The following is a 25,605-nucleotide window of genomic DNA, read 5'->3' as shown; positions in this document are numbered from 1 at the left end:
GGGGTCTCTCAGGCCGGCTGGAAGGGAGCGGGAACGTGTGTTGAAGCGTGTGTTTGTGTCAGAGAGAAAAGGCGTCAGGGCTCATCCTCAGTATTGTTCCTTGAAATCTTTTCTGTCTGTCTCCGGGGGCCCCTGCAACCCTCAGCACTTCTGAGCTTCGGCCTCTGCGATGTGTGGCATCCTCAGTATTGGTACATGTCGTAGGTACTGATCCAAGAGGAAGGGAAAGCCCATGTGGGGAACCTGCGGAGGATTTCATCCAGTGGAGCAGTCCTACTGTCTTCCCCGAAGAAATAGTGGGAGGAGATGGCAACAGAGATCATCCCCTCGGGGCCTGATGGGTCCGGGTCCCTGGGAGGCTGCCGGAGGAGAGAAGGAAACAACAACATGAATGTCAGCAAGACGGTTAACGTGCAAGGGGGCCAGAACCAGACCAGCAGTTTTTACAGGCCCCAAGAAAAAGGACCATGTCTTTAGCTTAATTACGCTGCATGTGTTTTAGCTTATGCAAAGGATTTTAAGGTCATGGAGTTGGAAACTCAACCCATGGAATTGTTGATACAGATTTTTTTTTTTTTTTAAATACTGTGTCCTGCCAGGATCTTATCTCCTACAGACTGAGGCAATAAAGTGAAACTTTGCTGAAATTCAGATGTGTGGAATAACAAGAATAAAATAAAAAAGGATAACTGGATTTAAAGTCTGTCAAACGAGCAGCAGAACCTAAAGATTTATATAATATTGTGGGCAAAGAAAAACATCTTAAAAGAATAGTATGATGTGTTTGGAAACACTTCATCGGGTCAGATGGGAATTAGATTAAATTACAATAAATACTGAAAACAATCATAGTATGCCATGAAAATATCAGAGTAAATTATGGCATTAAATATGGCATAGTAGTGCATGTCATAAAAATTCAAAGCATCTCACAAATAATGACATTCATGATAAGTCATAAAAACATAGTTTAGTATGTTATGAAAATATAATAAATAGATTATACTTCATATTTTCACAATTTTCTGTGAAAACTAAAATCTTTGATTGATGTTTAGTATGTCATATGTCATGGTGACCTTTGACCACCAAACTCTAATCCGTTCATCCTTGAGAACAAGTGGAGGTTTGTGACAGATGTAATCAAATTCCCTCAAAGCATTCCAAACTTACAACCCCAAAACATAATAAATACAAAACAGAGCAGCAATATGAATTATTGATAAGTACAAAAAGGACAGCGCAGACAGTACCTGTATTTCAAACCAGAAGATCCATGTGGGAGCGTCGAGGCCGTGGGAATAGAACACAAAATATTCTCCGCTCAGGTCGAACTGAGGGGTCCCGTCCCCAAAGGACCAGGTGGAGAGGCTGGCTCCTCGGTGAGGCATCAGATAAAGGGACATGTGGCTGGGACCTGTGCACATCAAGATAGGCCAGTTGCAATGCATTACATTATTGACTGATCGATGACAGTGATTGTACTTCAATGGTTAAAGACTTTACTTGGCACCAGAAACCTCAAACTGAATGTGCAGAAATTCTTAATGCACTATAAGGCATAAATGTGAACGTCACACCCTTGTATGTGTAATATTGCACTGCACGCGAATGTAGTTGTTCTGGAGCTTTGGAGCATATCACATTATCTCTGCCCAGTTTTTACTGACATTTACATTTAGTTTTGAAGCCCACATGGTGGAGTTGAGATGTCCTTAAAGAGCATAGAAACATTTCAACTTGAACATCTGCACAAACTCCTGCAGCTACAGAAGGTCTGATATGATTGGAAGCTTCTGAAAACAAACTAAATGGGCTTCATGGTGAGAGTAACTAATATTCGCAAGATCAAGGCTTAACTTTCAATGAGTAATTGAATATTTCAAAATCTCTCTGCAGACTTAATCTCAGTGCTGATGTAATCTCTCCATCCCAATTGATATGTCACCAGATAGTTTCCGTATACCCAGCCAGCTCTGCATGCCCTGTGAGTAAATGTGCTTCTGTCATCAGCCAAGATTTGTCTGGACTGCAATTTGGTGTTGAGTTGCAAGAAAAATGTTTTAATCGTTTTATCTCTGCCAGCAAATCCTTAAAAGGAGTAGGTTTTTGTGTGTATAATATGTATTGATCTGGCCACATAAAGTGCGCCTGACCTTTCACACTGAAGGTCATCTTGATCGTCCCCCATTTGGTCTCCTCTCTGGACAGCAGGCTGAACTCGATTGGAGCGCTGGGAGAGACTTCTGGAACAGGAAGGTACCAGTTCTTCCTGCAAATACACCAAAATACTTGATGAAGAAGAATACAAAATATGAAAAATCTACATATGAGGACAATTCAAGCATTAAAAAAAATAAATAAAAGAGCATGGGAAAAAATGCCGTCATCTCCAAGTGTGTGTTACTGACTTGCTGAGGAACTTCACAGGCAGAAACCAGGGGTAACCACAGAAGGGGCGGTCCTCTCGGCAGCTGGTGCGGATGCTGTCGTTGATCTCGGGGATGTGGGGAGTGATGTGCTGCATGCCTGTGAAGTCGAAACTGTTGATCCACAGACCCGAGTCTTGGCTCTCCACCTGGCCTTGCAGATTGTGGAAGGTCCGTGTTGTATGCTGGAAGAGGGCGGATAGAACATTTTTCATTTACTTCTTTCAAGCACTCATTTTCCTTCAACCGGCCTGGTTCTGCATGCTCTATAGGGGCTTTGTACTTCACCTACTCCCAACAAGAAATGTGAGTCATGCCAGCAGGGGTTGCACTGCAGGATAGTCAGTTGAGCCCAAACTAAAAACTCTAGCTACTTCTGCAGGAGCCGCATTAAAAGTGTTATGTTGGGTTTTTACCACCATCTGTTTCACATTTTTATTACACAACTAGTAAAACATCTTCAAAATCCCAAATGAAAAAAAAAATAAAATAAAATAGAACCTGCAGGAAGACTCGTTTTGGCCGCGGGCTTTCTGCACTGCCTGAATAAGGGAAGAGGAGGCCGCAGGACACAAACAGGAACGTGATGGTGAAGACTGAGGCCAGACCAGCCAGGATCCACTTAGTGCTCCGTGCCAAGTAGATGAAATGCAGCTGAGACAGAGAGAAATATAATGTTACTGGAGCAGAGGAACAATCCACACATCAGTCTTTTTGAAATGTTACTGCCACTGTGCCAGTTTACTTTACATAGCCGTTGGTTTGCGTATCTGAAGACAAACAATAAATGTCAATAAACTGCTCAAACAAAACATTGCTGCCAGATCTTGAACATATGTGTATTCTCTCCTGTATACATGACCACCGATGTCACAAATGTGACTACGAGGTGACTCTGTTGACTAAAGAAAGAAAGAAAACTAAATATTAATTGTTGTACATTGTGTGGAATACTCACAAAGAAGGAGGAGATGAAGATGGTCGCCAGGGTGACCAGGGAGGCCATCACCACCTCAGGGGGTATCTCGGTACCACTGCGCCCCATGATGGGAGTGAAAATCTCAAACACCACCCAGATGAGGAACATGAAGTGGACGTACGGCAACGCCAGGCCCAACAGATAGAGCACACTGTACTTCAGTGATGCTCCTGCAGAAAGATAGAAGTTACAGATCAAGGATCAGACCACCAACAATCCTTTGGCAGCCACACAGCTACAATACTTCTTCTTAAAGCCAATCAAACAGTGTCATCAAAGTATGGTACAAATTGGGATACAGGCGTACACATTCAGACAGTCGCTTCTATGAGGCATGTATGGTGTTGAACTTGGCCGAACACTAGTAACTACTTTAGTAACTTTTCTTAAGTAGTTGTGTGATTAATTTAAAAAAAGAACATACAGATACTTTTATCTCTGGATCAACTCAGTCCTGTCTTATATTAAAAATGCTACATTCATTGTAAGTTGAGTCGAGCGTTTACCTCGATGTTTAAATTCTTTTGCCAGCAGCAGCTTGGTGGCCAGGGGGAAGGCCACCAGGAGCATGGGCACATAGGCCGAGCACAAGTCCTGCTGGGTCAGCCACACCAGGCTGCAGCACCACAGCAGCAAGCTCACGTCAAAGTAGAGGTCGCCCAGCTCCACCAAACGGACACCCTGCATGGAAAACACACAGACAACCGCTCAACATTGATGCGATACGCTCCAGCAGATTAGAGACTTTGGTGGTTTTTTATTTGCCGGTATGTTGCTTTGATATGTGGGGAATCAGCTGATGCTTTGCAAAAAAAAAAAAAAAGAACTTTGGGATTAAAATCTGTTGACATAAAGGAATGCTAAACGTTTTTGTCTCGGAGGTCAGCTCGTACTCGTCACTCATCACATACGCAGTCTCTGAAATGAATCGCTTTAGTTAAGGAATGACAAATAGGAGCCTTATATACACATTCACTTTCACAAATCACTACAATTGAGACATGAACTCATGACTGTTGTGGATAAACACAAAACCGGATCAAACAATCATTAATATGAGTTGGTACTTCCCAGTTCCTACAACAGGAACTTTAGACCACGGCCACAGTTGTCTCTTTATACTTAAACTAAAAAAGGAACACCTCGATCAATGCAGGAAGAACGCACTGACCTAATTTACCATACGTGTCCTTTACAAAGCACAACATCCTACATTGACACAAGGCTTAAAGTGAACATCTAGATCACTGCTTCACGAAGAGGCACTCAGCTCCTCTCCCACATTGCCTTTTGGGTGAATGATTTACCAGCTCTCATATAGAAACACACACTCATTCACACACAATCTGTACAGCAGTGTAGGGTCTTGTATCACTGCCAGCCAGTAAATCCTCAGGTGGAGCTTTGAACAGCAGATTCTGGTCTTGCTTGATGTGAGAGTACAACCACACAGAGATCATTCTTTGGAATACAAATCTCTATGTTTGCAGGCAAAGTGGTGATAACTTTTGGTGTTAGCTGCTTCAGAGTCATTGTGGTTAAACCAGATCACTGTCTCTCAAACAAGGGTACTTGTACCAGTGCAAGGGACACTTTGGCAGTTGCCAGGTAGCATGTGGAGATATTGTGGTAGCTAATGGGATGAAATAGAATTTATGACTTTAAAAAAAGGAAAATCAACATATTGAGACAGCTGTAACACCTGAACAATGATGCATTTGCTGAGTGCTAAAAATTCGATCCAGTTTAATTATTTACTTATTATTATTTATAAACATAAATGAGCACATTTGGAACATCAAGCAACAAAGGTTGGAAACTACTGAACCAGAACACCAAATTATCAAGAAATCTGTTGACATTTGTAGAGTTAATTTTGCTAAGTCTGCTTGTATCTTGACTCTTTTGTCAATGAAAATGCTATTTAAAAAAAGGTCAAAGTTAAATAGCGCTTTGAATAAAGATTCTGCTTCGTTGGAGATTAAGGTCTCATGTGGCGTGGCACAGAGGTTAGTCTGTGTTCATTCTGGAACGTAGCCATGAAAAGCTGGAGTTCGTGTGGTGACCTTCAGATGAAAGTACACCTTCTGTGATGGTTTTAATCTAAAATAAATGTTTATATGTACTACATGTAAGGCAAACAATATGCCAATGGAATAGCAACTAGCTGCAAGGATAGGCTTTGCTATCAGCAGGTAGAGATGCGAACATTTGATAGTTTGACAACCACAGCAAGACACGTCAATGTTTTTCAGCATTATTTGGTGAATGATCATGTTCTGAGAGAGGACTAACGCTGTGTAATCAAACACAAAGAGCTGCTGTTCTGAAATCACCATGAAGAAACCGGAACCGCCTTGCTTTCCCCCGTCTGCACTTTAGTCCCCATTAAATGGGAGCTCAGCGAGTCAACATGAGATGTTATGCTCAAGTAAACGCTGCCCTCAAACAATAAATAAAAACGCAATGGAGGAAAGGAGTTATGGGTTGAGAAAGTCTACACGATTTAAGAAGAAACTCTTAAATGTAAAAACATGTTTCATTCAACAAGAAGAATGGCTAGATATCAATCGAAGTCAAGCTAGTAGACATTCTTTCAGCCTCGACAGAGTAAATATGTAAACACTTACCTTTGGTCTACACCTTTTGGGATATACGCTTATTTGTTTTCTTGCCAAAAGTTAGATATGAAGATTGACAACATTAATTCTCATCTCAAATCTGTCCCTTCTAAAATGAGGCAGGAACCAAGAGGTGGTTAGCTTAGCATAAACACTGGAGGAAGCAGCATCTTTAGGGGTGCTGGTAGGTGGACTTTGTAGGGGGATACAGCAAATAAAGCTTTTTCCCAAAATGTCAAACTATGCCTTTAAAGGAAGCCCGACAATAAAAACTCCACTTACTCCGTAGTACAAGTTCTTGGCCAGCGTGTGAATGAGGATTATCTTGCCCATGGCAGCAGTCCCATACAGGCAGATTGAGGCGTAGAAGTGGGTGTACCAGAACATGGAGCGGCCCAGCAGAGTGACGAGCAGAGCAACAATCAGCACCGACATCAGGGTGACGAACCAACTCAGGACTGCTACCCCGGTGGCGTAGGCCAGATCTCGAACATATCGGCCACCTAAGAGATGGCGATGAAAAAAAAAAAAAAAAAAAAAAAAAGGTAAACGAAGACCGAACACACTCATTAAACTCTTCTACAAAGACAATTAAATGTCAATTTGGATTTGGACATACCCCAGAGGTATGTATTGGACTATTCTAATCTTACAGTTTGCACGAAAAACATAAGCCACAAAGCAGAAAACACACAACACACACACACACATCCAGTGCAGGAAATGGCATAATATGCATCCGACACAGGAAATGGCGACCTACCCCCATTGCCCGGCCGTGAGGCTTTCTTGGCCAGATAGAGAAAGGTGGCTGCTGCCACGATGTAGTTCAGGATGGTGCCGACACGGGATGGGTAGGCCACCACAACGACCCCCAGCAGGTCAAAAAATACCATGTTGCCATGACGATACTCGGAGGAATCTGCCAGCTTCTCTGAATTCACCAGGTACCTCAGGACCGCCAGGATGTTGTCGCCTGAAAACAGGAAGTCAGTTTCAAGTGGTTCAAAGAGGACACGTTACACAATAAAGCTGTTTATTTTCACTGCTCTTGATTTTAAACCACAACTGTATAGGAGACTACATGATTTCATGGAAAGGGACAAACTAGGGAGTAAATACTGAGTCTACTATCTTGTGGTTTCTGGTTTCCACCATTTGTATTTATATCCCTACAAGCAGAAAAAGGAAAAGGATAATATGACTGAATGTGAAAGGGATGACTTCATATGATAAAAGAGACACATCCTTTATAGAGCGGACGCATCACATGCAGTAGACGGTTTATTGATGACTCAGACAACCTTCTGACCAGCAGAGACAGGCGACACTGAGGTTGGTTCTTTATCACTCCTGCACGGCCACCCAGATAGTATTTTATGCAGCAAATAGACCATGTGCTTGTGAACACTGCGTGAATACTAAACACGATACAAGTAAATGAAGGTGTTTTACTGTGTATTGGGCCTAATCATCAGTTAGATTACCAGTTAAATTAAATTGGTAATTATAGTATAAACAGAAAGATGTATGGAAGACAATTCATCTCACACTCTCTTACATGTACAATAATACTTGTATGTCATATTCTCCCAAAAAAAACCCCACAACTATACTATTATTATTTTTCCTGACAGAATATGTAAGATAAGATGCACAGTCTCACTTACACAATTGTCTGTCTTAGATCAGTACGACAGGGTGTTTGGTGTTTGTGAGCGAATGAGCTGCGAGAGCAAATAAGAGCTCTGCCCCGAGCACGACTGTGCCAAAGAGTGTCATTGTGTTTATGCGTATGTGTGAGGGCAAGTCTGATTCATATCTTTAAATGGCCTGCCATTGTTATACAACAGGTACACTGCAGTATATGGGACACATAGTGGACTCCATGGCTACAATCATGATGTTGAATGTAGATGAACAATCTGGCTACTTGAAGGCTCGCTGTGGGGGTTACTGCCCAAGGACAAGTTTATTTTATCTGAGCTGCTCTATGTACTGCTGCCTGCATGTCTGCACAGTTAACGGCGCGCGCGCGCGCACACACACACACACACACACACACACACACACACACACACACACACACACACACACACACACACACACACACACACACACACACACACACACACACACACACACACAAGACAAGGCTCCATTGTTCTTTCGCCTGGTAGGCTCACTGTGGTCTAAAAGTGTAAACAACTGAGTACAATATCTACTTGTTCATGTTGGGTTCACTGCTTTGCAAAACGGTTTTGCTTTATGATTTACCCATAACTTTCCTCCCAGAATTAAACAATCGTATGTAATCATTTTATTCCACAGTAGCATTTAACATAATGCCATGCTCTTGTTTATATATCTACATAATATCTTCTTTACAAACAGGTTTTAACAAAAGTGAAGCTACGTTAGAGCAATGCTTGCTTGTGGATTTCCCCCCACTTTGTTGAAAAGGAGAGCTGTGACAAAAGAGATTTGAATGATGGGGTTTGGCTTAAAAAAAAAACACAGAAGAGCTACTGATGTATCTCCCTCCTCCACTGCATCTACTCTCAACCTAACAAAACTGTTCGGCCTCCTTCTCGACAGACTAAAACTACCTTCTACCTACCTCGAAAATCTCACTTTTTCGCCCCAATAATTCATGACTTTGACAGCCTGTTACTTTACACAGAATAAGAGGAGAGATCTCCAGCAGCTGCTGAGGTAGGGAGGAAAGATGCCAACTGTCTCAGGTTTTTAGTGCTGACTGACTGCATTATCTGCTAAGTAAAGCAAAAACAGCAAGTACAGTAAAAGGCTGAGGCTGCAATGTATGTATGTTTGTATGCATTTCTTTGTTCTCAAGGAAATGATGAGATCAGCAAAGTGTTGGCCATGCTGAAATAATGCACGGGGATAATGCACAAAAGGACAACGCGTTTGTCTCCATGACAAAAAAATACATTGGCAGCCATTTTTGCCAAACCAGTCTTTTGCTGCAGTGACCGCTCCCTCCTTGACATCCAGACACACCCACTAGCTAATACCAGCTATTTGCAATGAATGCAATAATAAAAGCACAAAATGACACCTATTTAAGTTTTTGTACATACACACAAACATAGGTGTGTGTGTGTGTGTGTGTGTGTGTGTGTGTGTGTGTGTGTGTGTGTGTGTGTGTGTGTGTGTGTGTGCGTGTGTGCGTGTGTGTGCGTGCGTGCGTGTGCGTCTTACCAGCTCTCTGTATCGAGTCTGTCAGGATCCGGTCAGAAGTGTCGTACTTGGTGTGATATATGAAACCGTTTTCAATGAAAGCCAGATCAATGCCTGTAAAAAATGAAATACATGTATACACACAATAAGAGAAAAAAGGAGAAAAAAAGACTTTTGCTTGGTAAATCTATCAGCCGCTTATCTTTGACTTTGACACAGAAAGGCTCCATACTTCCATTACTAACTTCTATACTGTTATCCAAAGATTGTTTCTTCATTACCTGGGATGTTACCAAAGTCTCTGTAGATGCGGAAGTCGGTGTCAGAGGGGATGATGCCACTCTGAAAGACCTCCTGGCCGACAACAGAGGCAAAGGGGTGTTTGGCTGCATGAACGTAGGCCTGGACCAGCCACGGGTTCTCTGGCCCTTTGGGGGAACAGGAGGACACGGCTTTTAGCATAATTTTACATATTGGACAATTATCTCACATTCCTAGGTTTTGGCACAAAGATGAATCATTCTGTAGAAGGATGCATCATGAGGGTTTTAAAACCTTATCGTCTTAACTTCTAGCCGTTTGTGGTTTTGGTAATGTAGGCTTTTAAGCTTGTTAGATGTATACATTATTAGTTATTAATTACCAGTTGTGCCAAGTACTTCCATCACATAATGTCTTTTATATAAATACAATGTTACAGGCACCTCAGGGACCATAATCAGGCCGCTAGTAGTCAATAAAGATAAAGATAAAGACAAGGGATATTGGAAGCCTGCCAGAAGGTAGATGGTTGGAGCAAGGACATACACTGTAGGTACATAATGCAAAAAGTATTTTCTTTATTACTCATTTAGTTGGTCTTAATGTGTCACAAAATTCTGAAAAACATTGATCAGTGTTTCGCAAAGCCCAATTACATATTCAAATGTCTTGTTTTGTGCACAACTCAAAGATATTCAGTTTAATGTTTAAGAGGCCAGAAACAGAGAAACCAATTAGTCCATTGTAAAAATAGTTGCCAATTAATGTAATAGTTGACAACTAATGGTTTAATCATTGCAGCTAAATTGAAACAGTTTAAACCGAAACAGTTTGTTTGGTACGGTACCTGTCTGAAAAACAACCTCCTTGCCCCCAACACCTGCAGCCTCCAAGTTAATAAAGGCTCGCACCTGCTTGGCCCACGGATGCTGAGTAATGAAACCGTGACTGGCCTACGGGGAGACAAGGATTAACAACATCAAAGAGTTAGTGAGAACGTAAGAATGTAACAGTGGAAATAAGAAAAACTAAAGTAGATGAAACGTTTGAAATAAAATGACAATCCAAAGTGTAAAAACAAGACCCCGTCACTTCAGTTTACCTGAAGGATAGTTTCCTCTGCCCCATTAAAGAGGAAGACAACTCCATGAAGAAGAGGAGTAGATTGGTTGGCCAGAGAATGGAGGACTTCCAGCATAACTGCACAGCTCACTGCGTCATCACTGGCACCTAAGACAAGGAAACCAGTGTGTGTGTGTGTGTGTGTGTCAATGCTAATAACTTTCTCCTACTTGCCTTTCACATTTGTATCAGGCAACAGAAGCTTGGCTTCTGTGAGACATGCACTTGTTCATGCAGATCACTCAACTGTGCTGAGATTGAGACTAAAACGCATGCAGGTGATCAGAATAAAAAGGGAGTAGGCTCAGAGTGCAAACACGAGAAGAATGTGACTAGCTGGTAACAACCCAGCTTCCAAAGAATACCAAAAGAATATCACAAAGAAAAAAGAGGTAATAATGAGAAGAAAAGAAAAGAGCATGTGAACCAGGCATGTGATGCAGGAAGATTAGACGGGTCAACACAATTTAGTGGGAATAAATGTGAAGACAGAGGGGGAAAACTCTCAAAGAGCAAATAGTCATGTGCTCCAGCTTCATGGATTGAATGTGTCTAGGAGTTGGGGGTGGGAGCCTGTTCACCATCTGTCTGGGTACCATGTATGCTGCGTTGCTGCCATATATGCCAGCTACACATTAATCCTCGCCCCTAAAAAGCTCTGTGAGAGCTCTGAGTACAAATCAAAACCTGAACACTTTACTTTTGCGCTTTAAACTAATACAGAGTACTTTGACTTGGATAACCAGTTTGACCAACCCTGATTGCTGCTTAGAGCAATTAAGAAATCTACATTTTCTGGATTGGTTCAATTTCACACATGACTACAGTGCACATTGGACACAAATGAGTATTATTATTTTTATCATCATACAACACCTGAGGGCTTGCATGCTTCAAACCCCTGGCGTGTGCATACTGTGAGGAAAAGAGCTGCAGCCATGCTAGCAACTCTGAGAGGCTGCAGTGCAGAGAGATGCTTAAAGCTATATATGCTCACATCAGCATAAAGGTATTTGCTCATAAACCCAAGTATTGGACAAATCCAAGCTGATGACGGCGCTAGATTAAAAATGAAGGGATCAAAGTTTACAATTCCTTCTATAGGGACCATGAACGCCTGAAACTAATTCCACGGGTAACCACCCAGTAGTTGTCAAGATATTTAACTGAACCACAAATGATGCCATAAATTAAACCAATTCCCCACCAAAAGAAAAGTACTATAAAGTGCTCTTCAGGTCAGTCAGAGGGAAGGACACAGTAATACAACCCAAAAGTAGAAACCACAGATTTAAAATGTTTGATTCACAAGACGGGACTTAAAGGGTTCCAACAGCAGATTTGAGAAGTTGAAGAAGAGAGATGTGATCAGATATATAGGTGTTATTGCTCCAATGTTTATTCTCCTTAATTTATTCAAAGCTTGCCATTTGAAAGTACTTTCCTTTCTGGTAATTCAGGTTTGTTTTCTGCATATACCTCTATGCAAACTGTGCAAAACCTCAATCACTTTCAGTGCCTTCAGTAAGCGCCCACATACAGTAGTCAGAATTCTTCAAGAGAGGGAGGAAAGTTGGCATACCTGGACTGCTGGCCACTGTGTCAAAGTGGCAGTTGGCTAGCATGAGATGCTGCGTCCCACCTTTGGGCTCTAGCCTGACAGCAATGTTGGTGACACGGTCATAGAAGCTGGTGAAGCCTCCGAGAAAGTCAATGGAGAAAGTGCCGGTGGGACGCTGCACATCTACGGTGAGCTGATGGTGTCCCGCTGCGGTCTCCACCCGGATCTTCTCAATCTGCTCCAACAAATAGCCCACCGTCAGGACTTCATTCTCCGGGCTGCCCACTGGACGAGGGCCGACGCTGGTGATCTGCTCCAAGTGCCGTCTACATTGTGAGGAAAGAGTGAAAAGAGAATATTGTAATGTGAACCGACAGAAAACCAAGTCTATATGAGTCATTAGTACATTATAGCATATCCCATTAATGACCTGCAGTTAAATGCTTCTGTTAAAGACAGTGTATGTACGCATGAGGTCACGGTCCATGGTTTTTTTCTTAAACCCACCTTGAGGTTTCAAAACTTAAACTAGGTTGAATATGTTTCCTGAAGACATCTGTGTGCTTGCTGTGTGTGCATAGTTCAGATATCTTCATGGACTCTGGTGTTTATGTAATAGTCTTAAGTCTTACCCCATTTAAACACCGTCCTATTTCTGGTTCATAAGGAGATAATTTGCCTCTTTTAACATTTCATGGGGTCAGGCGAATAATTATGCACCCCTCGTTGCCATTTATGAAAGGAGTGCTGGATTTGATTACTGTAAAATTATTTGTGTGAGTACTTTTCCCCCAAATACTGGTGATTTAAAGTAGGTTTATACAGTTGTGACAGTTGTATTGGTGGTTCCAAAAACACAGCATCCTACAAACTGCATATTGAGGAACATATACTTCACTGTATATGGTCAGAAAGAAATCTTCAAAAGTCAACTCCTGTTATGGAAAATTATATCAGGCATTTTTTATATCAGGCAAATGATATCAGGCAAAATTATGTCAGGCAAACAACGTGTCTTTGTTATGCTATCCCCGTCCTGAGTTTGAATCCCTGCCCCGACAAGTTACAGTATGCCATGTTTCTGGTTTACTTTGACTATCTCAGGCGACTGAAACAGGTTATGACCCATATGGCAAGAAAAACACGCTTTTCATCTTTTCTTTGCAGATGCAGCAGCAGCTGCTAGTGGTATTTGCTGCAGATGTTAAATTAGAGCCAATGTTAGCTCCGCTGTTTCTCTTTGCTTTTTGGCTAGAAAGTCACAAAGTCTTCCCAGAAGTCTTCTTTTCTTGCAGTGACAAAGTGCTACCAAATGATATTATCTGAACTGATGCTTTCATGTCATTTTTACAGCAGCATAAAAGGCATTGTTTTATGATGACTCATTTATGGAGCAACCAGCCAATTGATGGTAAATCCCTTCGTCCAGCACTTTGAAAAGCTCAACAGCAGCCATGCAGACCTCAGATTCAGTTCCATAATCTGAAAATCTGATTAAAAAAAATGTTGCACTGTTAAGCTTGTTAATCTAAAAGGTTTCAGCTTCTTGGAGTGAACGTTTTTATTATAGTCATGCAGGCTGCTAAACAAATGTTACCAGTGTCACTTTTTCTCCACATTTGTAAAGTTGTACATCAATAGTTGATTATTTTCATAATTGTCACATAAAATGTTGTATTGCAGCTCATATCAATAGATGCACCCTTAATGGCTGATGTCGAAAATCGGAGTAGAGAGTCAACCCAAAGAGAGTAGACACAGTCAACCCAAAGAGAGTAGACACAGTCAACCCAAAGAGAGTCAGATGATATAAAAAAAACAGAAATGGTGTGAAGTCAAATGACTCAAATCATTGACTGCCCACATCTTTTCCTTTAATGTGTGTATATAATGCATCCTTTGTAATGTCTTAATATGCGAGGCACTTTGAACTGCCATTGAAGATGAGATGTTGCAACACATAAATTGCCATGGGTTGTCTTACTTGTCAAAAGGTCAACTGTTTGTGATTTTTACAGGTTTATGCAGGAGATTTATGGCTCTCTCGTCTCTCCTGTGCAAAACTCGTCTAAGCATTACACACAGTTCAAACACCTGACTGTGTGCTACCTTGGAGGGAACAGGTGGAGGTGGAGGGGAGGGGACCCGGTAGTGGTTTCTAGGAGGGTCTGTTGCTAAACTAGAGGAAAGGTTAGCTGGGGCTCAGTTAGCCAACATATAAAGACAAAAGAGTACTACAGGAAGCAGGGTACTAAACTCACCTGGCTCTCAATGCGTTGAACTCGCCGGTTGGCTTCCCAATGACGAGCTGCTGTAACGACAAATGAACAAGTCCCCACAGCACCAAAATAAACACAGAGACCAGGGAAGCTGCCAGCCCTTCCCGCAGCAGATACAGGTTCACTTCGGGCTTCCTCTTCGGATCCCCGCTGTAGCCGTTATCGCCGCACCGGTCTCGGGAACCGTCGTTATCTTCCGCTGAATAATTCTGTATCCCAAAGGGCTTTATTCTTCTGACTGTGGTGTCGCTCTCCATTTTTGAGCCAGCGGTACATCAGCTGCAAGCGTCGCTCTCAGGCGTCGCTTTTTTTTCTCCTTCTCTCTCTCTGAACGACCGACGGATCGCACTGAGGGACAAACTTAAATGAGCGGGCGGGCGGCGAAGGCGCTTGAAAAATGAGAGGCAGAGGAGGATAGATATTTTTGACACTGGCATTTGTCTCTCCCATACGAGCAGGAGATCGAATTCACTAGATATTAAGTTAGCAATTATTTTGTTGACACCGTAAAGGAATAGTTCATCCTTCTTTCTTGAAGTGCTAACTTAATTATGTTTTCATTTTACTCTTCGCAAATAAAAGGGAGCGTAAAATGTCAAACTGCTCCTTTAAAATGAACTCAATGAACCCCGCTCTGCAAGTAGCAGCGACTTGTACAACACATAGGATAGATAGATACTTTAATCATCAAGTTATATTAGAAGACACAAAAATATTAGGTATGAAAAATATACTCAATATATACACAAAACAGCAGAGCGTATTAAATGTAAGAATGTATGTACAGTGACTTAGTAAACAACCAAAGCGGTGCTAGGGCTATTGATGTTGATGTTGATTCAACTGAGGATCTGGCAAGAGTGTATACCTTTCAACAACAATAAATTGTATTGCAAACAAAATGATAAAAAAAAAAATTATCAGAGTGTATTATGTATCATGTCTATCATAATACGAAATGTATATTTCAATATATAATTGATGTCCAATATGGAGTTTCCAATATAGCTCAATCAAACTGCATATTGATGTCTAATATGCAGTTTGATTGAGCTATATTGGAAATGTAATATTGGGGACATAAAAGCACTACTAAGCTTTTGAAATATTTTCTAAGAAGATTAATAAATAGTTCTAAAGATAGATGTCAACATCATGTATTACAATATTACAGTGCAGTGTGATATTGTTGCTGTCTGAATTGAGATCATGACGTGATATGATTTGACACTGGGGTATTGTCGTTGTGCTGGTACTTTGTCGACACCGTGTGGACGAGATAGTAATGGCAGACAATATTTTTTTTCTTTTGTACCTCTTATATATACACTCTATATGTGAATAACACCATGGTTTTAAAGCCATTGCATACTGACTTTTCTCCTATTACCATCCCTTTTAATGTTTTAAACTTCCGCACAGTAGTTTAAAGATGTAATGTAAGTGCAGTTTATGGAATAAAATAGTCTGAAAAATAAATCTTATAATCTTACAGATTACGTCAAAGTAGAAGAACACCATGAATACTCCATTACAAGTAAACCACTCAGAATGTTACTTCAGTAATGTACAGAGGCTTTGGTAACAGAATGCACTTAATATATAAAAAGCAAAAGTATTTGACGTCGTCAAGTGTTAAATTATTGCATTAGACTTATTGATGCAATACCATGTAAGCAGTAATCTAATGTGTCAGTTGATCAAGGAGAAGCCTAGTTCAATAATCCATACTATTGTTTTAATGTAAAACCCTCAAAAATAATCTGCAATGTAATTATTTACTATAACTGTTAAATACATGTAGTAGAGTAATAAGTACAATATTTTACTTCGAAATATACTGTATAAACGTAAGTAACCTAAAAAAGAAACAGTCAAGTGTAGTCAAATCAACACATTTCTGTCAGTGTCTAAATGAACCGAGAGGTCCACGCTCACGTGGAAATAATACGCCTTTAGTGTCTTTGTTTTTCTCTGTCCTCGGTACTTTTCCATGAGACGCCCTCATGTAAACACACAGGCGCTCGCGCACGTAATAGTTACGTTACGCTGTTTGTTTTCTCGGCCGCAGCTAAAGGGAATAATTAGCAAGGAAGGATAAGGAGTTAGTTTTTACAATAAAGTAATTGCTCGAATGGTATATACATAATAAATACACCCGATGTTGTTGGTGCTATTTTTACAGTGGTCATAGGTAAGGTCAGTCAAATGTCTGAAGTGAAGTTACATTAGCATCTTCTGCGGTTAGCATTTGTTAGCAGGTAGTAAAGCTAAATACAGTTAATTTAGGCTCATCTTTCCTCTTTCAAAATAAAAGTCCCATTTTTTATGTTAAAGGTGGATATTTAGATATATCTTTATTCAAGTTCATGGTACATAAAGCGAAATTAAACAGTCCATTAGATGTGAACCTAGTCTGTGTTAAGCCAGGAGTTACTTCTGTGTTCGTTATTATTATAATTATAATAATTATTATAATTATTATAATGATTAGGGCCCAAGCAATAGGGCCAGTGAAGGCCCTATTGAAACTGTGATGTTTATTATTCTGCAATTGAATTGGCTTTTTGGGGGCTTTATCATATCCTAAAACTCCCCAAAGTTGACATGCATATCAGGACAATTCAAATGTAGTCAGTACAATCTAAAGACCTTTGTGATTAAAAGTTATCAAAAGCTTTACCTTTGAAGTCAATGTTATGTGACAAACAGCATCCGATTTACATGATGATGTCTACTCTTGATATAGAGCAAGCATAATTTTATGACGTTTACTAAAATCAAAATTGTCATTCAATTCAGATTTATATTTTACTCCATTTAGAGTATAATTTCACTCCATATATAATTGGATTCAACTTCATATATAATTGGATTCAACTCTATATATAAATAGATCCCGTTTTTCCTGTGTAGAAGTGCACCATCATGATCTTTGGCAGGTTGAATTCCTTCAGCTGCCTCAGGAACAACATCCTCTACTGAGTCTTCTTGGTGATGGAGCTGATGTTAAATTCTGATATAACGTAACTTCAAACTAAAAGATTTCACATGTGACCCTCTTCCCTATAGATTCATGACCTCGCTTGTTTGGGAATCCCGGCTACAGTCCAGGGAAGTTACAAATTAAATTAACAAATTAAATAATAAATAAAACACAGTATTTTAAAAGTATGTCACCTGTAAACCTTATTATTTCTCATATGAAAATAAATTGTGTTTTACAATAGATACCATTAAGATGGTTTAATCTCAATAAGGCCTCTTTGGTATTAATGCAGTTGTAGGCACTGATGATGCAAATAGTAATTTGGCGTATCTGCAATGAAAATGTTCCTAATGTTATCGATATTAATATGTTATTATATTCGAAATGTACACTATTGCCGTGATGACCCTCCTGAAACATTTTCCTTTCAGCCAAGTACTATTTTGAAGTCAACAAAACAATCTAACGGAAACGTGTTCCCTTCACTGCGGGTGACTTTACTCCTGTTTTTCTTCCAGATCCGAGTCCCGACTCTCGGACCGATCATTAGCTTGCCGAGAATTGCAGAGAGCAGTCAGCCCTTCGTGTCTCTACCCGAGGCCGGATGGTAAAATCCAACCTCCAGCGGATCCTAAACAGTCATTGCTTTGCTCGCGAGAAAGAAGGAAAACAACAGTCTTTAACTACCATGGCGGATTTGAGTAATGGTATCTGTGACATGATCGGGAAGTAAGTAGATGATGAAAAACATCTCAGCTAACTAACGGCTAACCGTGGTGTGGGGGAGGGGTGGCTAAGCTAACATAGCTTGTAGCAACGGAAAAGCGGAAGTAAAACGTATTTACATTTATATGTGCATTTTGTAAGTAAAACGCGGCATTAGCATTGGCCCAGTGTTTACGTGTAAAGGCAGACATCGTTTACGTGTTATTTAAATAAAATGTCATGTTAAAAAAACCTCCGGGGAATAATGTGCTAGTCCGAGAGACGACATTAGCAGCTAGCTAGCGGTAGCCGTGAATCGTATGGAACTCTGGTACGTCACCAACATTCTGACGTTGTCGTAATAACTAAATTGTCTTTAAATTAGGTATGCGCGTTATCAGACATCTAATTAGGTTATTTTAATTATTTAAGTTGACTGTTTAATTCCGAGAGCAAATACTGATAATAGATTTAAATATAATCTGATAGTCTTCTCGCGTTCGCTTATTTAAAGAGAAAAAACATCTTACGCGTTTAGGAAAAAGACGTTAAAAAAGCGTAACGTCAAATATTTGACATTTTAACGTAAGTGCTCGCGCTGATTCGTCACGTGAGATAACTTAACCGGCGGGCAGGTTATTACTTTTAATATTATTGGATTCAGTAACGGCAAGGTAAGGTGTGAAAATGTGCCATGACGGTCATCAGGTGAGCACACGATGGTCTAGTGAGCTGACATGAGTCAGGTTGATTATTACGCAACTGACCGTTTACTGCAGCAGCCTCGTGAAGGCCTTAAACGCGTGGAGGCTATGTTTTACCGTACAAGAGTCATCCGACATATTCATTTTCAACGGCAGTAATATAATATTGTTTTTGGATGTGAAGGAGAGAAACATCGATAAATGGATTTATCGATGCACAGAAATGAATTTGCAACCAAATTGATTATCGTTTTGCCGTTATTTATTTTTTTTTGCAACAGAATTTCAAAATAAACTTTGGGGTTTCTCAAACGTGAGTGTCTCGCTTGTCTTTGTCATATATGACCAAATTGAGTAAACTGAACATCTTTGGGGTTTGGACTGTTAACCATATGGGGACGTCAAAAATTATATTGGCATTTGCTCACTATTTTTTTAGACATTTCATTGTCAAAACAAATTATCTGAAATAATCTGATAAATTGTTAATGAGAGCTAGTTAGTTCTAGCCCTATTGATTAACAGACAATTGTAAAACGTTTAAATGAAACAATAACAACAATCTTCTAGGTTTGTACAAAGCATGCAATTGACCCTGTCCATTAGGAAAATGTAACAGGTTTTTTTTAACAATTAATAACTGTTAGTCGCAGTCTTAATATAAACCCGATTGAGATCAGCTTATGTTTGTGTAATAATCTGCCGTGCGTGGCTTTGTTCACACCGTTATTATGTATACTAGGGCACAAGACAAAGTATGTTTACCCAACAATATGTTTAAATGTACCACAACAAAGGTTTTGTTTGTGGACGTGGTGTCAGATTTTGAGCAACTCTGCTAACATCTTAAATTTAAGATGGCTGTTTTAACAACATGAAGACGTGATTTCAAGAATATGGGTTTGTGGTTTTAGCACCGTATCCTTTTGCATTGGTGCACCACTCCTAAAACGTTTAGTAACAACTCTGTAAACACAGTGGCATTGTTTTGATGAATGTAAGTGGTTTGAAAGAGCCCCCCCCCCCCCCCCCCCCCCCCCCCCCCCCCCCCCCCCCCCCCCCGTCTGCTTGTGTAACACATGTTGTAGATTGAGCACTTAAACGTTAGTAGCGGCAGTATTTGGTTAAGTATACAAATTGAAAAAAAGTTATGAGTATTGGAAAATCATATATTGTATTGCTGTAGTGGCTTAATCTCAGAAGATACATGTACGTGCACAATATTCCCCTCTGGGAAATTGCTGCAATTCTTCTTGTTTCGCAATTGCCAACTTGGTCAAAGCCCACTTTTGTCTGCGTTGAGTCCCATGACTTTCCTTTGAGGTTGTAGTAATATATAAAAATACGGAAGAGGCATTTTTGACTAATTGAAACACATAGTACATAACATGTTCATTATAAGTGGATTGTGATTTTTCCTGTTGCAGTGTTCTGATTATGTCCTCTCCTCCAGGCTGTCCCTGCACTGTAGTAGTAGTACCCGCGGCCCACGGCCTCTGTGGTGCTCCTGATGCCCCTCTCCCACCCCTGAAGATCCCAGGTGGGCGAGGGAATGGCACACGGGATCACACTCCTTCAGCTCGGCCACTCCACTCAGTAAGGACCGACACACACAGTATTATTACGGAAATGTAGTCAGATGCAGAAATGCATAAACCACTTCCTGTCACTTGATCCACTGTCAGTTTGTTTACATATCAAAGGAAGGTTTTTACATGTTGCAGTGATGCATTATTCAATATATTTCCCCTCATAGTTAAGTTTATTTCTAGCTCTGCTTGACCAGAATTGCAGGCGGCATAACGGGGCCCATGTGTGCATGCAATTGTTCAATTATAATTGGACATGAGAGGAAAACATACTGTCTTCATGTTCGCTGACACATTTGATGTCACCCACTGCTGTTTTCAGATGTGTTACTGGTGTTTATGTTTCCAGGATCGAAAATTGACTGTAACGGAGGAGCCAGCAGGGAATGGTCGCCCTGGGATTCTCCACTTCCATAGTCGTCCCACCGTTACCAAGACAATACAATGGGATGCTGTCCTCAGCAGCAGCGCACTCTACGTGGAGATACCTCTTGACCCTCTTCCTGAGGGCAGCAAGGAGAGGTGAGGCCAGATTGTCGGCGACAAGAGATACTTTAAGTGGAATAAAGCTAAATGTCTTTACACTGGCAAATGTGAGCCATGTTACAGGAGAGTAAACGGGCACTTAAAGTAGGAGTTAAATTCATATGTTGTAAAGCTTGGCACAGAAAATGTTTTTGAAAAGAGATTGGACTCTTATGTTTAGCCTGATTTTACAGAGGAAGCCAAAGCAGATTTTCTTTTAAATGGTCAAAAAAACACAGGTTTATGTGCCTGTACGTTTAGAGGTTGTTTTCCATTTTCTAACCTGAGCTGCTTCTATTCCCCCCCTCTAGTTTTGCAGCTCTCCTGGAGTATGCTGAAGAACATCTGAAAGTAGACAGCGTGTTTGTCTGCTTTTACAAGAACAGAGATGATCGCGGTACGTGCCAACATCCCTGTTTTTTTCTGATAAGATAATCATTTTGGTTTCCGTATTGTGACTTCTGTTGTCCCCATCTTATTCTTACAGCTAAACTGGTGCGTACATTCAGTTTCCTGGGCTTTGAGATTGTGAAACCGGGCCATGCCCTCGTCCCGCCTCGACCTGATGTATTCTTCATGGCCTACAATTTTGACAGGGACTCCTCGGATGAGGAGTAGCCCTTTTTAACAGCCCCTCCACCCCCTGGTTACGTCCCTTTTTTCTTCCCGTTGTACGTTTTACTCATATAAATCTCTGTCTGTGTTAAACCCTCGGCAGTAGCGCTCTGTATGCAAGTATTCATCTCCCCCATGCTTTTTGTGTTCAAGGGAATATGCAAGATGTGCATTTCCATTTTCCACCATCTATGTTTTATTATACTGTTTTCATTGAAGATTAAATGTTTTCTTTTTTTTTGGACTTGCAATCACATTACAGTTGTCATAGCTAGTTCTGGTGTAATTTCCATACCTTGTCAAATCATTTATTTAGTTGGTATTTCCTTTTTCTGATAGATTATGGTGGTGGATTCTTCATTTCTTGAATGTACAATAAAAAGGTCATCAGGTTTACACTCGGGTACTCCAGCTTTCCTTTATTTGGCTAAATAACGACTTAAAATTTGTTTCATATTCTGTCTCTCTGAATTGAATAACACATTTCAGTGGGACCAGTTTTATGTAGTAGCACTAATATCCTCTTAAGTGTTTGGATTTTTGGAACATTACTTTTGAGTGACAGCCCCAATAATCGGTACTTCATAGCTGTGTAGTGAAATCATTTAGACTAGAGGTGGAGTGAAAAGATGAATGCTGCTGCATGTCTGTTGGCGCTTCAGTTTCAAGTTAAAGATCCTTCGATGAGTATCGGTACAACTTGAAAGGAAAGTAAATAATCCAAAGTGCTTTTGCTTCTTTCTGCCATGTATATCTGACTATTGTAGTATTTTTGTTTTGGAGGTTGAAAAAAAAAATATGCTGTGATGTTATGATTGGATATTCTTTTTTATTAGCATTCCTTTTAACTTTTTTTTTTTTTCATGATAGTGTTAAGTTTGTTGTTCACCTGCATAGTGGTACCTCTTGTGCTTCTGTGATAATAAAAACAAAAACAATCCTTTGTCTACTTTCTGTATTTGTCCACAAATGTATTCAGACAAAATGTCAATCGGACCCAAAGCAGATCTTGTCCCTTTTTTCTATTTTAAAGTTAAATGATTTCTTAAAGCCTGGTCATCATCACTGTTCTGCCTTATGTTAACTGCTAGAGATGCACTCACATGTTACGGAGCACCAACCAGAGTGCTGTGGAAGCACATACACTTGACACATAATCAGTGTCCTACATAATATGAAAGTTATTCATTTACATCCTTATATAAAGCTCTTTAAATGTCCCCTGGTCATACTGTAACTAGTATCCAACATGTATTATGTGCTGCTCAGTGTGCACAAACTGATGAAATTCAGGTCAGTTACAAAAGAGCAGCAGGCAGTTATCCAGAGCGTGTCCTGCGTCTTTACACCACCAGGGGGCTCCACAGGACACAGCATTACACATGACCATTCAACCGCTGAGTTTAAAATCCGTGTCAAATGTGCAGTTATACAAACAGTTATGCTGGTTAAGTCTTGGCCTCAGGAAGCCTGAACTGCAGGAAGAACTAAGGGAGCAGAAGAAATCTTTTAGTTTAGGTTTATATTTTTCTGTGTGCAGACAGTGCATGACAGGTGGTGTCAGCTTAGACAATATCCATCAGTATGATAAGAACAGTAGTCAGGTGACCTCGTGCCCACCTTCAGCCTGAGCAGTGGTCCAATCAGAAGGAATAATTAAAAACACCTGTGTGGGTGAGCAGAGCCTCAAGTGAAGACAAGAAGCAACACCTGCTGGTTCTCTTGATGGGGCCGAATTATCCCTTTTTTCACAGCAGCCATTTTGAGGGGGGAATATTGGGGAAAGCACAGGGGTTGCTAATAACAGTAGCGATGGCTCTGTTGAATTAAAGCGTCCCAGTAAGATGTGACACATTGAGCCAGCATGCACAATACCTGGTATTGTGCATGGTGTCGTCTGCTGTGTTCTTGGCCTAAAAAGCTTTACATTCTACTTTTCTTTACCAATATGGGAAAGGAGACTAAACACATCCACGGAAGGACAAAACAAAAATATCCTAGGTATCAAAACAAAACAGCTGCCACCAGCAGGTTGGTGGAAAATATAGTTTGTAAAAACAAGCACCTTACTAATTGAAATAATAAAACAGAAAATACATTAAAATGTTATTCTTCATTGTATATGAAAAAAACAAGTTCAGTTGGCCTATGTCCGAGAGCTGGGAATAACATCCGTGTTAATTAATCTGTGGAGATCATCTGCTGGACCACTTTAGATATTTTCTGAATTCGATTTTCTTTTTTCATTATACCGACTATTTTATACTGGAAATGAAAGTCATTAGCCCCATGTAATGGATAAAATACAAGACAGAAAGAATTTTGGAATCCAAATATTTAATAGGTACATATCAAGTATTATTATGACATGTATAAAATTTCAGATCACAATATGAAGCAATGAAACTCCTCAGACTGGCATATGCTGCAAATGTTTGAGGTCGCCACATAAAAATGACTAATGATTAAAATAGAAGAGAAGCAACTAAAATGGTAGAAAAATGGCATACAGACATAGATAATAGTAAGCATTCTAGGAAAATTAAATGCAACTTTTCAAACGTTTTTCTTCAATAGAGTGCAATAAAAATAAAAACAACACAGCACTGAAGCCAAGCGTCCACAAGACGTCTAAAAAGTGTTAGTACTGTAGGTTCACGGAGGGAAGAGGACAGCGCAGAGAGAGGAGAGGGAGACAAGGTCACAGCAGAGAAAGAAATGAGGGCTATTAGCTTGCTGGTCAACGCAGGGAGAAAACAAATCTTGGAACAAGATTGAGCAACAGTGGAAGTAATGCACATCACAGTTAGCTTTAAAGACCAAAGAAGCATTTGTACTTGCATGTTGTAGATAAAAAAAGAACAAAATCCTGAATGATTGAACAGAAACAAGGACATCACCACAAACAAAGAAACAGCCGGCCAATGAAAGGGGACCTGAATGTCAACGGAGCAACTGATGTGTACAGCAGCATTGTCTCAGCTCGACACTAAACATGGCTACGCCTCGAAGTTACGGGTGAACGGGATGTGTCAATGAACGAGGGCTACATATCCCCACAAAACCGACTCAAGTGTTGAAACCATTTCAGATGCATTATCTGGAATTCACTCTGACCTCAGAGCAGATCACAGATCAGTGCAGACACTGTGCTGCTGTTTTTGCTTTAGGTGTTATCAGACCTGCCAACCCTGGACATTTTATCACCATATCAGCACTATAAAAAGTGTAAATCTGTGTCAGCCGCTCAAGATAGAAAAGCCCATTTTAACTCGGGCTGTGTAATATTATATGTATAATATATGCGATGGTGTGTCAGATCGAACAGTTCAAAGATAACGATAGCTGAGCACATGTGTGGGTGAAATGTGGATCCTCACGTGTGAACAATAAGCTTCTATCTGTTCAGCTGTTACATGACATCATTACCATGTGGGACTAGAGAGCAGCAACAACAACAATAGAAGAAAACTAAACATTGTCAAACTATTTGGGGAATAACGTACAAGAAATGTCCTACGTATTTAAAAAAAAGAATCTTAAAGAATCTTAAAGAAGCGTTCCAGTGAAGTTTCCCTTTGGCGAGGCTGAATCCACTGGATGGTAACAGATATGAAAAGTTAAGCATAAAATAGGAGCTAAAAAAGTAGTGTTTAAGGGCAACTTTTGGTTTGTATCCAATTCACAGCTGTATTTTCCTGTTAGACCCGATGAACAAATTAGTTGCTGGTTCCTATTGTTGCTGTTTTGTTTCACGATTAATCCACACAGATCTTAATCTTTCAAACTGGTTGACTGATGATTGACATGTGAAAACATTCACCTCTGTCCAACTACTGTGGGCAAACCATAAAAAAACAACATCACTATCCCAGACCAAGACACTACTTTTACATGTCACTCATATATGTTTATCCATATAAACATGTGCTGTGTCATCCAGTGTCAATTGTCAATATTTCAGATCTACATATTCGTACAGTCAACAATCAGACCTGATCTACTCTCAGATGTTTGCTGAC

The 25,605-nt window shown here is 40.3% G+C and overlaps 2 protein-coding genes across 2 annotated transcripts; one reads left to right on the top strand and one right to left on the bottom strand.

Annotated features, from left to right (window-relative positions):
- Window positions 1-182: 182 nt before the first annotated feature.
- Window positions 183-14,713, bottom strand: ermp1 (endoplasmic reticulum metallopeptidase 1; the record flags this gene model as incomplete). The annotated part of the gene is made up of 15 exons (XM_079235629.1): window positions 183-359; window positions 1,254-1,417; window positions 2,157-2,272; window positions 2,412-2,614; window positions 2,931-3,083; window positions 3,388-3,578; window positions 3,915-4,089; window positions 6,312-6,532; window positions 6,793-7,005; window positions 9,255-9,347; window positions 9,515-9,661; window positions 10,342-10,447; window positions 10,597-10,724; window positions 12,199-12,503; window positions 14,439-14,713. The coding sequence occupies 15 exons, from the start codon at window positions 14,711-14,713 to the stop codon at window positions 183-185; spliced, it is 2,667 nt and encodes an 888-aa protein (XP_079091755.1).
- A 3,296-nt stretch (window positions 14,714-18,009) lies between these two features.
- Window positions 18,010-22,523, top strand: oaz1b (ornithine decarboxylase antizyme 1b). The gene is given in 6 exon segments (XM_079235718.1): window positions 18,010-18,174; window positions 20,308-20,362; window positions 20,364-20,450; window positions 20,793-20,965; window positions 21,280-21,365; window positions 21,456-22,523. Coding segments are annotated over 6 exon segments (657 nt in total). The 5' UTR covers window positions 18,010-18,049; the 3' UTR covers window positions 21,587-22,523.
- Window positions 22,524-25,605: the final 3,082 nt, after the last annotated feature.

The sequence above is a fragment of the Taurulus bubalis genome (genome assembly GCF_910589615.1).
Source record: "Taurulus bubalis genome assembly, chromosome: 19".
NCBI classification, from domain to species: Eukaryota; Metazoa; Chordata; class Actinopteri; order Perciformes; family Cottidae; genus Taurulus; species Taurulus bubalis.
The sequence above is the reverse complement of the archived record's forward strand: the minus strand, read 5'-3'. Positions and strand labels throughout refer to the sequence as shown.